General features: G+C 39.7%; 1 protein-coding gene across 2 annotated transcripts in view; it reads left to right on the top strand.

The window, feature by feature from the left end:
* dcun1d4 (DCN1, defective in cullin neddylation 1, domain containing 4 (S. cerevisiae)) overlaps positions 1 to 12,218 on the top strand; it is a 68,680-nt gene that overhangs the window by 41,199 nt on the left and 15,263 nt on the right. For both annotated transcript variants that reach the window (XM_072252726.1, XM_072252725.1), the window contains 2 exons: positions 3,625 to 3,733; positions 6,213 to 6,317. In XM_072252726.1, coding sequence (XP_072108827.1) covers positions 3,625 to 3,733; positions 6,213 to 6,317 — 214 coding nt within the window. The remainder of the gene's footprint in view (positions 1 to 3,624; positions 3,734 to 6,212; positions 6,318 to 12,218) is intronic.

Below are 12,218 nucleotides of genomic sequence, written 5' to 3'. Positions count from 1 at the left end.
TATGTCCACAATGAAATTTCATTCTTGGAAAACTCACATTTCTCTCTCTTTGTGCGCAGACCATACTCACTCAGCCTGGTAAGCACTTCAAGGTCCTGGAGGTGATCTTCATCATTCTTGTTAGTCATGATGATATCATCAAGGTTCCCGGGATGTCTTGGAGCACTCCATTGCTCTTTGCCAAATTACTGGAACTGATACGACACCAAAGATGAGGCGATTATAATGGAACAGTCCCATATGAGTGTTGATCATGAGGAGCTTCCTGCTTGACTCCACAAACCCCATTTGCAGATAGGCTTGTGACAAGTCCATCTTTGAAAACCTCTCCCTGCCTGTCAAAGTTGCAAAAAGTGTCTTCCTGTTTGTAGCAGGGGATACTGATCAGTATGCAGCATTTGGTTGATGTTCACCTTGAATTCCCCACATATGTGAACAGCTCTGACCTTCCCTTTCTTGATCACTGGGACAGTGGGCGTGTCCCAATCACTCCACTCAGCCTTGGAGAGAATTCCAGATCCCTACAACCTCTGCAGTTCAGCATCCACTTTTGGATGTAATACGTAGGCCACTGGACACACTTTATGGAATCTTGGTGTTAACTGTTTCATCCAGTTCAATTCTGGCTGGTATCTTTTCTCCTGCCCTGTATCTCTTGCCAATCAACTTCCAACCTCTACTTCATCCCTCCCCTCACCCAGTTTCAGCTATCACCTTGTGTTTCTTCCTTCCCTCTCAACCACCACCTAACTCGACTCCTCATCTTTTTTTTCTGCAGTTCTGATGAAGGGTCTCAGCTTCAGTTTCCAGCATCTGCAGATTTTTGCTTGTTTGTGACTGCCCTCATGCCACTGAGTTTATCAATCCTTTTCTCAAGCACCTCATTAGCATTAAGCAGCTGTGCCAGTCTCTGGTTAGTGCTGCATTTGGGCTGCCGTTGCCTGTTCATGCCACACTGAGAGCTTTGATTGACTGGCAGTCTAGTTGGATTTTTGTCAACCATTTGCATCCGAAAAGTGCTAGCCCTCCACTTTTCAATACATAAAGCTCTAACTGTTATGTTTGGCCTCCATAGGTCACATTTACTTTCAGTTTATCTTTGGGAGACACTTTTCTGCCTGTGTAAGTCTTCAGCATCACTGTGGTCTTTAATAGTATCTTAGAATACAGTTTGTTGTAGCCAGCCTCTGGAATTATGGACAAAGCTGACCCTGTATCCAGTTCCATTTTCAGTTTCACACCAGACACATCTATTGTGAACCTGATGATTTTGTGATGATCTTCAGTAATACTACGCAGTTCCAGGCCTGACAATTCACCTTTATCAGACTCTGTTGTCTGATTCTGTTTTACATTTGGTAACTATGCATTTGCTTAGTTTTGTGTTTGAGACTTTTCACTAGATTGTGCTTTTTGACCCTTGCACACTCCCTCTGTGACCTTGTCTGTGGCACTTTCTGCAGACTTTTTCTTTGACCCAACAGAGTCATTTTCATCGTGGGAGATTTGCCACATCGATAACATCTTTGTTTGCGCCATTCAGGAACGTTTTGTGTATTTCATTCTAACCTTTTATTGTAGCTCAGTTCTGCTGCAATCTCTAACGATTTTGCAATGGTTAATGCCCACTCTAAGGTTAGGTCTCTTTCTGCCAATATCCTCATTTGAATGCTTTGACTATGCATGCCAATACTAGCCTGTCACTTAATGCATCAGAAGATCCATCTCTTAAGTCAGAGTACTGGGAAAGTTTGCACAGTTCTGCAATATACTCAGAAATACTTTCATCTTTTGACAGCTGTTTCCTTTGGTAAAATCTAAATCTCTTGGCTATTGCCAGTTGTTTAGGGCTCAAGTGATTTTGTAAAATTGCAATAATTTCATCAAACGTCTTGCTGCCTTTGCAGGGGTTACTAAGTTACATAAGAGACTACATTCTTGCATCCATTAAGCCAAGTGTAGGGGCTTTCTTTTGCTCTTCCATATTGTTCACATTACAATATGGTTCAACCTTTTTGATATTCAACTCCCAGCCTTCAGCGCTATCAAATTCGTCAACTTTCCTTGCTGAAGCTATCACCTTTCACTTTGAATTCGGCATATCTTTCACGGCACTCACGTCCTTCGGCTTTCTTCTGTTGTTTAACTCCCGCTGTTTCGTCTTGTAACTGTTGGTGAAGTTCGTGATATTTTCTGGTATTCAGGCTCGTACTCATCACTAATTTGTTGTGTCTGTGCACAACTACATATCAATTAAATAAAAGCACAATGTGGAAGATGGTTTTAACTGGTGTATTCACATTGCAGCAAGAGAGCAATACGCATGTGTAGACAACAGCACATGCTCAGACAACAGATCAATACGTAGTGCTAAGGTGGTCGGGGGGGTGGTTCTAAAAGAAATAGATCCATGTACCAGGTACATTTGAAATCTTTGCATGTAATGGGCATTAGGAAATAAAACATTGGAATTTCTTTGGTATAATTTGATAGGATGGGACAATTTTAAAATTTCTTTGATAACTAATCATTTGGTAAACTGTTTGGTTCACAATGATCATGACTGCTCTTATTATAGCTGTCATATTGGGTATTTGTGTATTCTTCCCAAAATATTATAATTATAGTTTCCAAGTTAATATTTGCTTATTATATCTATGTATTTTAAATATTTGGATCTTGTGTAGCAGTTTGAAAACGTAATCAACTAACTTCCCTTGCTACTGACAATAGAATTTTCTTGGATAAGTGTTCGCTTTTTTAAAAATTAATGGTACATGCTTGTGATTTGTATAATAATTAGGTCTTTATTTTTGCTTTGTTTAACTTGTTATCACCTTTGCTCAAGTGATAGCAGTCTTTTGGGTTGAAAGTGACATGAATGAAGTGCTTTTCCTGTCTGTGCAGGAATAGTTGTTCATGGGAAATATGTGCTTAAAGAATAGAGAACTATTCATTAAATAAACTCAAACGTAACAGCTTTTATTCTCTTTATCGTTCAAAATCTATTTCTAACTGAAATTTGTATATTACAAACCCAATTCCTGTTTATAAAATGTCCAAATAAAATTATTGGTTGTAAAATGTACTACTTAGTAATTTTTAAAATTCAGGTGATATTGTTCAATTTAGATGGTCGTTCCTTTTTTTTTTGCCAGATCTTCCAACAGATCAAAGACTTTTAATATGCTAGTCGGTTTTAGTATACTAGTAGATCTCAAAGTTAACTTAGCAGTGAAAATTCACAAGTAATGTTATTGAGAACTTGTTTCTCATATATAAGAAATTCTGTTGAAATCAAGTACTGTAAAATTGAATGTATCATTTGGTTTTCTTGTAGCCCACCTGTGTTTCAATACTGTTTTAAATAGCTTGCAACACAGCTATTCTGAAAACAATATTATAATTTTGAATCCATTTAACCCGACTAAAACTAATTTTACATTGCCACAATATTCTTTATCTCCGCCACTTGCACTTTTTCTCTATTTCACTAACTCACTGACTTTTATTTCATCTCTTGGTAAAACAGTGTTAATCAGTTGGTCTGGAAACTCAATGTGATTTGGGCTATTGAAATGCTGCAGAAGATTTTTTTAGTTCAATCTCTGTTTCCAATTTTAGATGCGACACAACTGAAAAACTGAGAAATTCACTAGATTACTTGAGGTCGTTGTTGAATGAGCCCACAAATTTTAAACTTATATACAGATACGCATTTGATTTTGCACGGGTAAGTGCTCTATTTCAGCAGAACTTAAATTTTGAGCCGACCAAGTACTAAAATTTAGGTGTGCTCATAGGATGATGACAAATTGACATCTGTTCTGAAATCGCCTTTACCTCTTTAGAATAATACTGCTTTGGGTATTTTCTGAAACTGTCTGTTCAATAATATTTGCATGATTCTCAAATCCACCAACTCTGCATTTGAGCTGTTCATGTTTTTTTTTAAATGGTTACAACTCCTACAGACCATCTGTAAGTCAGTCCTGATACCATTATTCTAATAATTTTCCAAAACTATTATCATAAACTCATCATCTGTATTAGGGAACACAGTGATGTGATGTAATAATTATCACTGCTGTTAGCATGCAAAGTATTTACTCCACCAAAACTATTAACCAAATTAACTGGTTTACTCACACAACATAAAATTTGGACCACTTCTCTTGCTCACATTTCCAATGCCATGAGCCAGTACCTCCATGGTTTCACTCATCTACACTTGAGCCCTGGCTCATCAGGTCTTAAATTAAGGTTCCAGTCCAACTGCACCTCTATTTTAAACTTCATGCAGTATTTTCAAAATCTGCCTTTTCCCTCCCCATCTCTTCAAACCACTTGCTCTTGCAATTCTGGTGCTCTGCACATCACTAATTTTTTTTTTTTTATCGTTCCTTTATTACCACTTGTGCCTCTTTCTACTTGGTCTTACCTTCCTTCAACTTGCACTCCACCTGTATCTCCAGCTTTTAAGATATGTCTTGAAGCTTAGTTTCATGTTTAAGGTAAAACTAAGCTCAGTTTTGTTTGCAGTGAAACAGCTCTAGACTGAGAGATTTTCTACGCTATTATTCACATTTAATACATCGACCCATTTTTTAAAGATGTCACAGAGTAGCATAATAAACTTTTTAGTGAACTAGGTGAATTTAAAGGGAGGATAGGAAACAGCTGAGTCAGAACTTGAAGGTTCGGGATTTCCAAACAAAGGGGACTGTTGGAATTTTGCTGTATTTGATCTTTTTGCCCCACATGGTATCAAGTTTTGTTTTGTTTCATAATTCTGGTAGACGCCATGGAATGTTTTTCTAGCCCTCTGCCACTGGAAAATGATATTTTTCTGTACTAAAGTGTCAAATTTGTTGAACAGAATATAGGGGCAGGAATATGCCATCTGTTCCATTAAGCATGGTCAGCTATTCAGTATGATTATGGATGATCTGCACCTGGCTTTGATTCATGCTCTGTGCTAGCTCTTCCTTGCCCTCAGTTCCCGAATCTTTCAAATTTATTTGGGAATCTCTGTAATTCCTGCCTGAACACTCTGCTAAAAGAAATTTATGCAAACCTCAGTTTTCAGTGACCAGCTCCTTATATGAAACTAGGTACCCTTGATTAAGATATTCCTGTTAGTGAAAACATCCTAATATCTACCCTAGCTTGGATCTTGTATGTTTCAAATGACTGATTTGTATACCACAGGAATGGGCCCTTTGGTGTATCATGTCTTTGCTGACTGTTGCATCGAACTGTACCACTAACCTCTGAGGTCCATAACCTTGACCATTCAAGTACGTTCTTAAATGTTAGATATTTGCTTCCTCCTCTTTAGGTGGTGCATTGTAGTTTACAAACACTGAATAAAATCCACCCCACACCCCTTGGATCCCCCTCACACATTATATTTAAGCCCATTCTGTCTTGGACACGCCCACCACGGGATAAAGATTCTTATCATCTATCCCGTTTATCCACTGTTCATTAATTTTGCATAAGCCCATCAGATGACCCTTTGGCCTCCGCTGCTCTGTTGAAAATAAACCAGCTTATCCTGTCCCTCATTATAACTGAACTCCAATCCAAGCAATAACTCAGTGAATGTCCTGGGCGCACTCTCCAATCCAATATTGTCCTTCCATTAGAGCATACAGGTACTCCAGGTATGGTGTAAGCAATGTTGCAATATGGCGTTCCCACTCTTGTATTCTAAAACACAACAAATGAAGGAAAGCATCCCGCAAGTTCCCATTCTTCATCAACGCACCTGTGGTCTTACCAGTTACGGTCTATGTCCCACCCTTGTAATTCACCCTCCTTAAAAAGCACTGCTTGTACTTTTCAAGATTGAATATCATCTACCGTTTAGAAGGATACAATAAAATGAAAGATGCACCTATTTTGGTGATTTACATAAAGGACAAAAAAGACTTTATTGAGATGAATGTGACATTAACATTGAGTTAACATATCTGTCAACTTGATGCTCATTTATTGCACTAATTTACGTGGTGCTTAAAAAAAAAGCTAGAGACAAACAGTTGTGTACGTGATTCTCATTCGCATATTAAACTTATCCACCAACATTACATTGGGAATAAATGCTGAAAGATTGTTGCCAGTCAGCATTTAAAGATGATTGATTGACACCATCAGGTTCAATTTCTGTCTGCTGCTTATATTTTATATTTATCTTCTCTTAACAGGAAAAGGATCAACGTAGTTTGGAGATGAGCACTGCAAAATGTATGCTGGGACTACTTTTAGGAAAAACTTGGCCACTCTTTCCAGCTTTTCATCAGTTCCTTGAGGTATTAAAACATAAATGTTAAAATAATTGGTTATAGTGGTCTTATTAACTGCTTGTTTAAATAGATTTTCATTGACTATTTTAGAAATGTTTCTATTTTTACAATTTCATTTAAAACTGAAATTAAATACTATTGAAACTGATATACATGATTATAAAGAGTCTCAAACTGCTGTGTCAAGTAGAAATGTTATTTTTAGAAAAATGGCAAACTATATTAAAAACTTCTGTTTTGTTGGTAAATAAAAACGAGTTAATAATTGATTAATTGATTAATAATGATTAATGATTTCTCCAATCTCTGAAACTGGATGCTCGTACATTTTAATATGCAGCTGTTGACAATGCTGAGACTAGGCTACACACAAATTGCTGGAGGAGTTCAGCAGATCAGACGGCATTGATGGAGGGAAATAAACAGTCAATGTTTCTGAGACCTTTCATCAAGATGGGAAGGAAGTGGGTGGAAGCCAGAACAAATGGGGGGAGGGGGAGGCGGAGTCGGAGCATAAGCTGGCAAGCGGTAGGGGAGTGTGTAAGAGTTAGGTGGTTAGTGGAGGAGTGATGAATGGGATTTCATCAACAAGGCCTCCAAATTCCACCCTGCCCTTAAGTTCACTTGGTGTGTGTGTGTGTTTTGCTCTGACATTCCTCTCTCCTTTCTTGATCTGTCTCCAACTCTGGGGACAGGTTATCTACTGGCATCTTTGATAAACCCACTGACTCCCACACTAATCTTGAGAATGCCTTTTCCAACCCTGTTTTTGACACTCCTTTTCTCTGTTCTTCTGCTTCTATCATATTTGTTCTCAAGATGAGACTTTAAGTTCCAGGACATTTGAGATGTCCTCTTTTTTTTTTCCCCTAGAAAATGGGTTTTCCCTTTAACACTATCAATGCTGCCCTTGCCCGTATCTCGGTTTCTCATTTCCCATGTGTCTGCCCTCAACACCACCCCCTCCCACCAGGCATAACAGGGATAAGGTTCCCGTTGCCATTGTTTACCACCTCATGAGCCTCTGTATCAAACATATCATTCTCCGCAACTTCTGACATCTCTAATGGGATCCCACCACCAGGTGGTTCTTTTCCTCCACACCACCTTCTCCTTACCACAGAGGTCGCTCTGACTTCCTTCCAGGCAATTAATTACCCCTGCAACCATGTTAAATGCTATAGCTACCCCTGCACGTCCTCCCTCACCATTTAGGGTCCTAAACAGTCCTAAATGAGGTGGCACTTCACCTGTGATGCTGCTGGGGTCATTTATTGCATCCAGTGCAGCCACATTTACGTCAGTGTGACCTGGTACAGATTGGTAGACTGTTCCATCAAGCAACTTTGCACTGTCTGCTGCTGTGGCACCCATTTGAATTCTATAAGACATGGGAGTAGAATTATGCCATTCGGCCCAATCCACCATGCCTGATTTATTATCTCTCTCAATTTCATTCTTCTGCCTTCTCGCCGTACCTCTGGTTAAACAAGAACCTTTCAACCCTCACTTTAAATATACTCTATGTCTTGGCCTCCCCAGACATTTGTGGCAATGAATTCCACAGATTTAATACCCTCAGGCTAAAGAAATTCCTCCATCTCTGTTCTAAATGGATGTCCCTCCATTCTGAAGCTGTGCCCTCTGGTCCTAGATTTCCCCCACTGTACAAAGCATCTGTTGTTGCTTGAATTAAGCCTCTAGAGGAAGGTACTGGTCCTGACGAAGGGTCTCGGCCTGAAACGTCGACTGCACCTCTTCCTAGAGATGCTGTCTGGCCTGCTGTGTTCACCAGCAACTTTTATGTGTGTTGCTTGAATTTCCAGCATCTGCAGAATTCCTGTTGTTAGAGGAAGGTACTGGTAGCTATGAAGTAGCCTCTTTATTCAACAAAACAAGATACAACAGCATCATATTGAGACAATTTTGGTGGAAAGATCTGGCTGGCCTATGCTACCTGATATTTAATGTGCTAAACATCAAAGAACAATTCCATATTTATAATGTATCCACAATACTTTCTTCGAAACTACACAGAAACTTCACACATCCCACTTCGCACCCACATCACGGACATCTAAATTAATTTTAATCAGCATTGTCTGATCTGTGATTCAATGCTTTTAGGACCCTATTGTTCAGAGCTGCATTTTAAATTAAATCTGCAATCTTCTGTATATTCAGATTTGATGATTGGTGGCTGAAGTCATTTGCCAGATGTACTAAACTTAAAAATTGCACTAACAGCATCGTCTCCACATGTACTCTATCTTGGCCTTTCAATGCTCAATTGGTTTCATTGAGATCACCTCATTCTTCTAAACTTTAGTGAGTACAGGTCAGGAGTCAAACAGTCCTCAGACAATAAACCTTTCATTCCTAGAATCATTCTCTTGGACCGAATCTGGACCCTCTCCAGTGTCAGCACATCTTTTCTTAGATAAGGGGCCCAATACTGCACAAAGACTCCCAAGCCCCCTTGTACCTCTGATTTTTGAATTTTCTGTCCACTTAGAAAATAGTCTATGCCTTTATTCCTTTTACTAAAGTGCATAACTATACACTCACCTACACTATATACCTTCTGCCAATTCTTTGCCCATTCTCCCAATCTGTCTAAATCCTTCTGCAAACTCCCTGCTTCCTCAACACAACCTGCTCCTCCATTTATCTTTATATCGTCTGCAAACTTGGTCACAAAGCCATCAATTCCATAATCCAAACCATTGACGTATAATGTGGAAAAAAAAAAGTGATCCCAATACCAACCCCTTCTGAACACCACTAGTCACTGGCAGCCAACCAGAATAGATGCCCTTTATTTCCACTCTTTGCCTCCTGCCATTCAGTCAATCTTCTATCTATGTTAGTATTTTTCCTGAATTACCATGGGTTCTTAACTTGTTATGCACCCTCATGTGCAGCACCTTGTCAAAGGGCTTCTGAAAATCCCAAGTGTGCAACATCCACTGACTCTCCTTTGTCTATCCTGTCTGTTATTTCCTCAAAGAATTCCAACAGATTTGTCAAGCAAGATTTCTCCCTTGAGGAAACTATGCTGACTTTGACCTACTTTATCATGTCCTTCCAAGAAGTCCAAAATCTCACCTTAATAATTGATACCAACATCTTAACCACTGAAGTCCCACTTATTGACTTGTAAGTTTCCTTTCTTCTGGAACTTTTCCTCAAGGAGTGGAGTGACGTTTGCAATTTTCCAGTCCTTTGCAAACATTCCAAAATCTAGTGATTCTTTAAAGATCATTACTAATGCCTCCCCAATCTCTTCACCTACCACTTTCAGAACCCTGAGGTGTAGTCCATCTGGACTTATCTACCCTGGTCTTCCACAGTAGTGACTAACACAGGATACTTATGAGGTTCGTTCATCATTTCTTTGTCCTTTATTACTATCTCTCCAGCATCATTTTTCAGTGGTCTTGTATTCACCGTGCCTGTTTTTATGTATCTGAAAAAAAAACTTTTGGTGTTTCCTTTTATGTCATTGGCTAGCTTACCTTCATATTTCATCTTTCCTTTCCTTATGGCTCTTTAGTTGCCTTCTGTTGGGTTTTTGAAAGTTTCCCAATCCTCTAACGTGTCACCATTTTTTGTTATATTTTGCTTTTATTTTATTTTTCTCTTTTGCTTTTATACTGTTTTTGACCTCTGTCGGCCATGGTTGCCTCATCATCCCTTCAGAATACTACTTCATCTTTGGGATGTATTTATCCTGTGCCTTCCAAATTGCTTCCAGAAATTCCAGGGTTCCATAGATGCTGCCTGACCTACTGAGTGCCTTCAGTATTTTATGTGTTGCTGAAGATTTCCAGCATCTGCAGCATCTCTTATTTCTGAGAGACAGGTCTCATTGTTTTGACGCTTTTAAACCAGGCACTACTCTTTGGTTAGATATTGGACCAAATTTCTGCTGCTTCCTTACTAAGTTGCAGCTTGTTGTTTTCGTAGTTTGGATGTCTTGTGCTTTGGTCTGTTCATTTAAGAAAAAAAAGATACCCATGTATTGGCCATCAATCATAATTGGAATTTCAGATATGGATAATTGCATTTATCACTTGGACACTTGTTGGGCAAGTGAACTTAATGGTGTTAATCTTATAAACAGTGCTGTAAGAACCTTACTATTTTACCCAAGATGCACAAAAAACTTAAGTTGTGAAAGAACATTGAGCTTTTTGAGTGTTTACTTGATGACTTTTGAAACTGGCAGTTGATTGTATTTTGAAAACAAACAAATAGATGTCAAGTGTATTTACTGCATCCTATAGCTTTTGCTGGTCATCATAACTGTGAGTACAGTGAGTAGTTAGTAATTTCTACTGAACAGTCGCATACTACAGTTGAAGTCAGAAGTTTACATACACCTTTGCTAAATACATTTAAACTCAGTTTTTCACAATTCCTGACATTTAATCCTAGAAAACATTCCCTGTCTTAGGTCAGTTAGGATCACTATTTTAAGAATGTGAAATGTCAGAATAATAGTAGAGAGAATGATTTATTTCAGCTTTCATTTCTTTCATCACTTTCCCAGTGGGTCAGAAGTTTACATGCACTTTGTTTGTATTTGCTAGCATTGCCTTTAAATTATTTAACTTGGGTCTAACATTTTGGGTAGCCTTCCACAAGCTTCTCACAGTAAGTTGCTGGAACTTTGTTCCATTGCTCCAGTCAGAACTGGTGTAACTGAGTCAGGTTTGTAGGCCTCCTTGCTCGCACACATTTTTTCAGTTCTGCCCACAAATTTTCTATCGGAATGAGGTCAGGCCTTTGTGATGGCCACTCCAATAACTTGACTTTGTTGTCCTTAAGCAATTTTGCAACAACTTTGGAGGTATGCTTGGGGTTATTGTCCATTTGGAAGACCCATTTGGGACCAAACTTTAACTTCCTGGCTTATGTCTTGAGATGTTGCTTCAATATATCCACATAATTTTTCCTTACTCATGATGCCATCTATTTTGTGAAGTGCACCAGTCCCTCCTGCAGCAAAGCACCCCCACAGCATGATGCTGCCACCCCTATGTTTTGCGGTTGGGATGGTGTTCTTCGGCTTGCAGGCCTCACCCTTTTTCCTCCAAACATAACGATGGTCATTATGGCCAAACAGTTCAATTTTTGTTTCATCAGACCAGGGGATATTTCTCCAAAAAGTAAGATCTTTGTCCCCATGTGCAGTTGCAAACTGTAGTCTGGCTTTTTTATTCAACACACATAAAAGTTGCTGGTGAACGCAGCAGGCCAGGCAGCATCTCTAGGAAGAAGTACAGTCGACGTTTCAGGCCGAGACCCTTCGTCAGGACTAACTGAAGGAAGAGTGAGTAGGAGATTTGAAAGTTGGAGGGGGAGGGGGAGATCCAAAATGATAGGAGAAGACAGGAGGGGGAGGGATGGATCCAAGAGCTGGACAGGTGATAGGCAAAAGGGATACGAGAGGATCATGGGACAGGAGGTCCGGGAAGAAAGACAAGGGTGGGGGGGGGGGGGGACCCAGAGGATGGGCAAGGGGTATATTCAGAGGGACAGAGGGAGAAAAAGGAGAGTGAGAGAAAGAATGTCTGTATAAAAGTAAGTAACAGATGGGGTACGAGAGGGAGGTGGGGCATTAGCGGAAGTTAGAGAAGTCGATGTTCATGCCATCAGGTTGGAGGCTACCCAGACGGAATATAAGGTGTTGTTCCTCCAACCTGAGTGTGGCTTCATCTTTACAGTAGAGGAGGCCGTGGATAGACATGTCAGAATGGGAATGGGATGTGGAATTAAAATGTGTGGCCACTGGGAGATCCTGCTTTCTCTGGCGGACAGAGCATAGGTGTTCAGCAAAGCATGCTTTCTCTGGCGGACAGAGCGTAGGTGTTCAGCAGACGAAGGGTCTTGGCCTGAAAC

Source organism: Mobula birostris, chromosome 3 (assembly GCF_030028105.1).
Source record: "Mobula birostris isolate sMobBir1 chromosome 3, sMobBir1.hap1, whole genome shotgun sequence".
In the NCBI taxonomy this organism is placed as follows: domain Eukaryota; kingdom Metazoa; phylum Chordata; class Chondrichthyes; order Myliobatiformes; family Myliobatidae; genus Mobula; species Mobula birostris.
The sequence above is the reverse complement of the archived record's forward strand: the minus strand, read 5'-3'. Positions and strand labels throughout refer to the sequence as shown.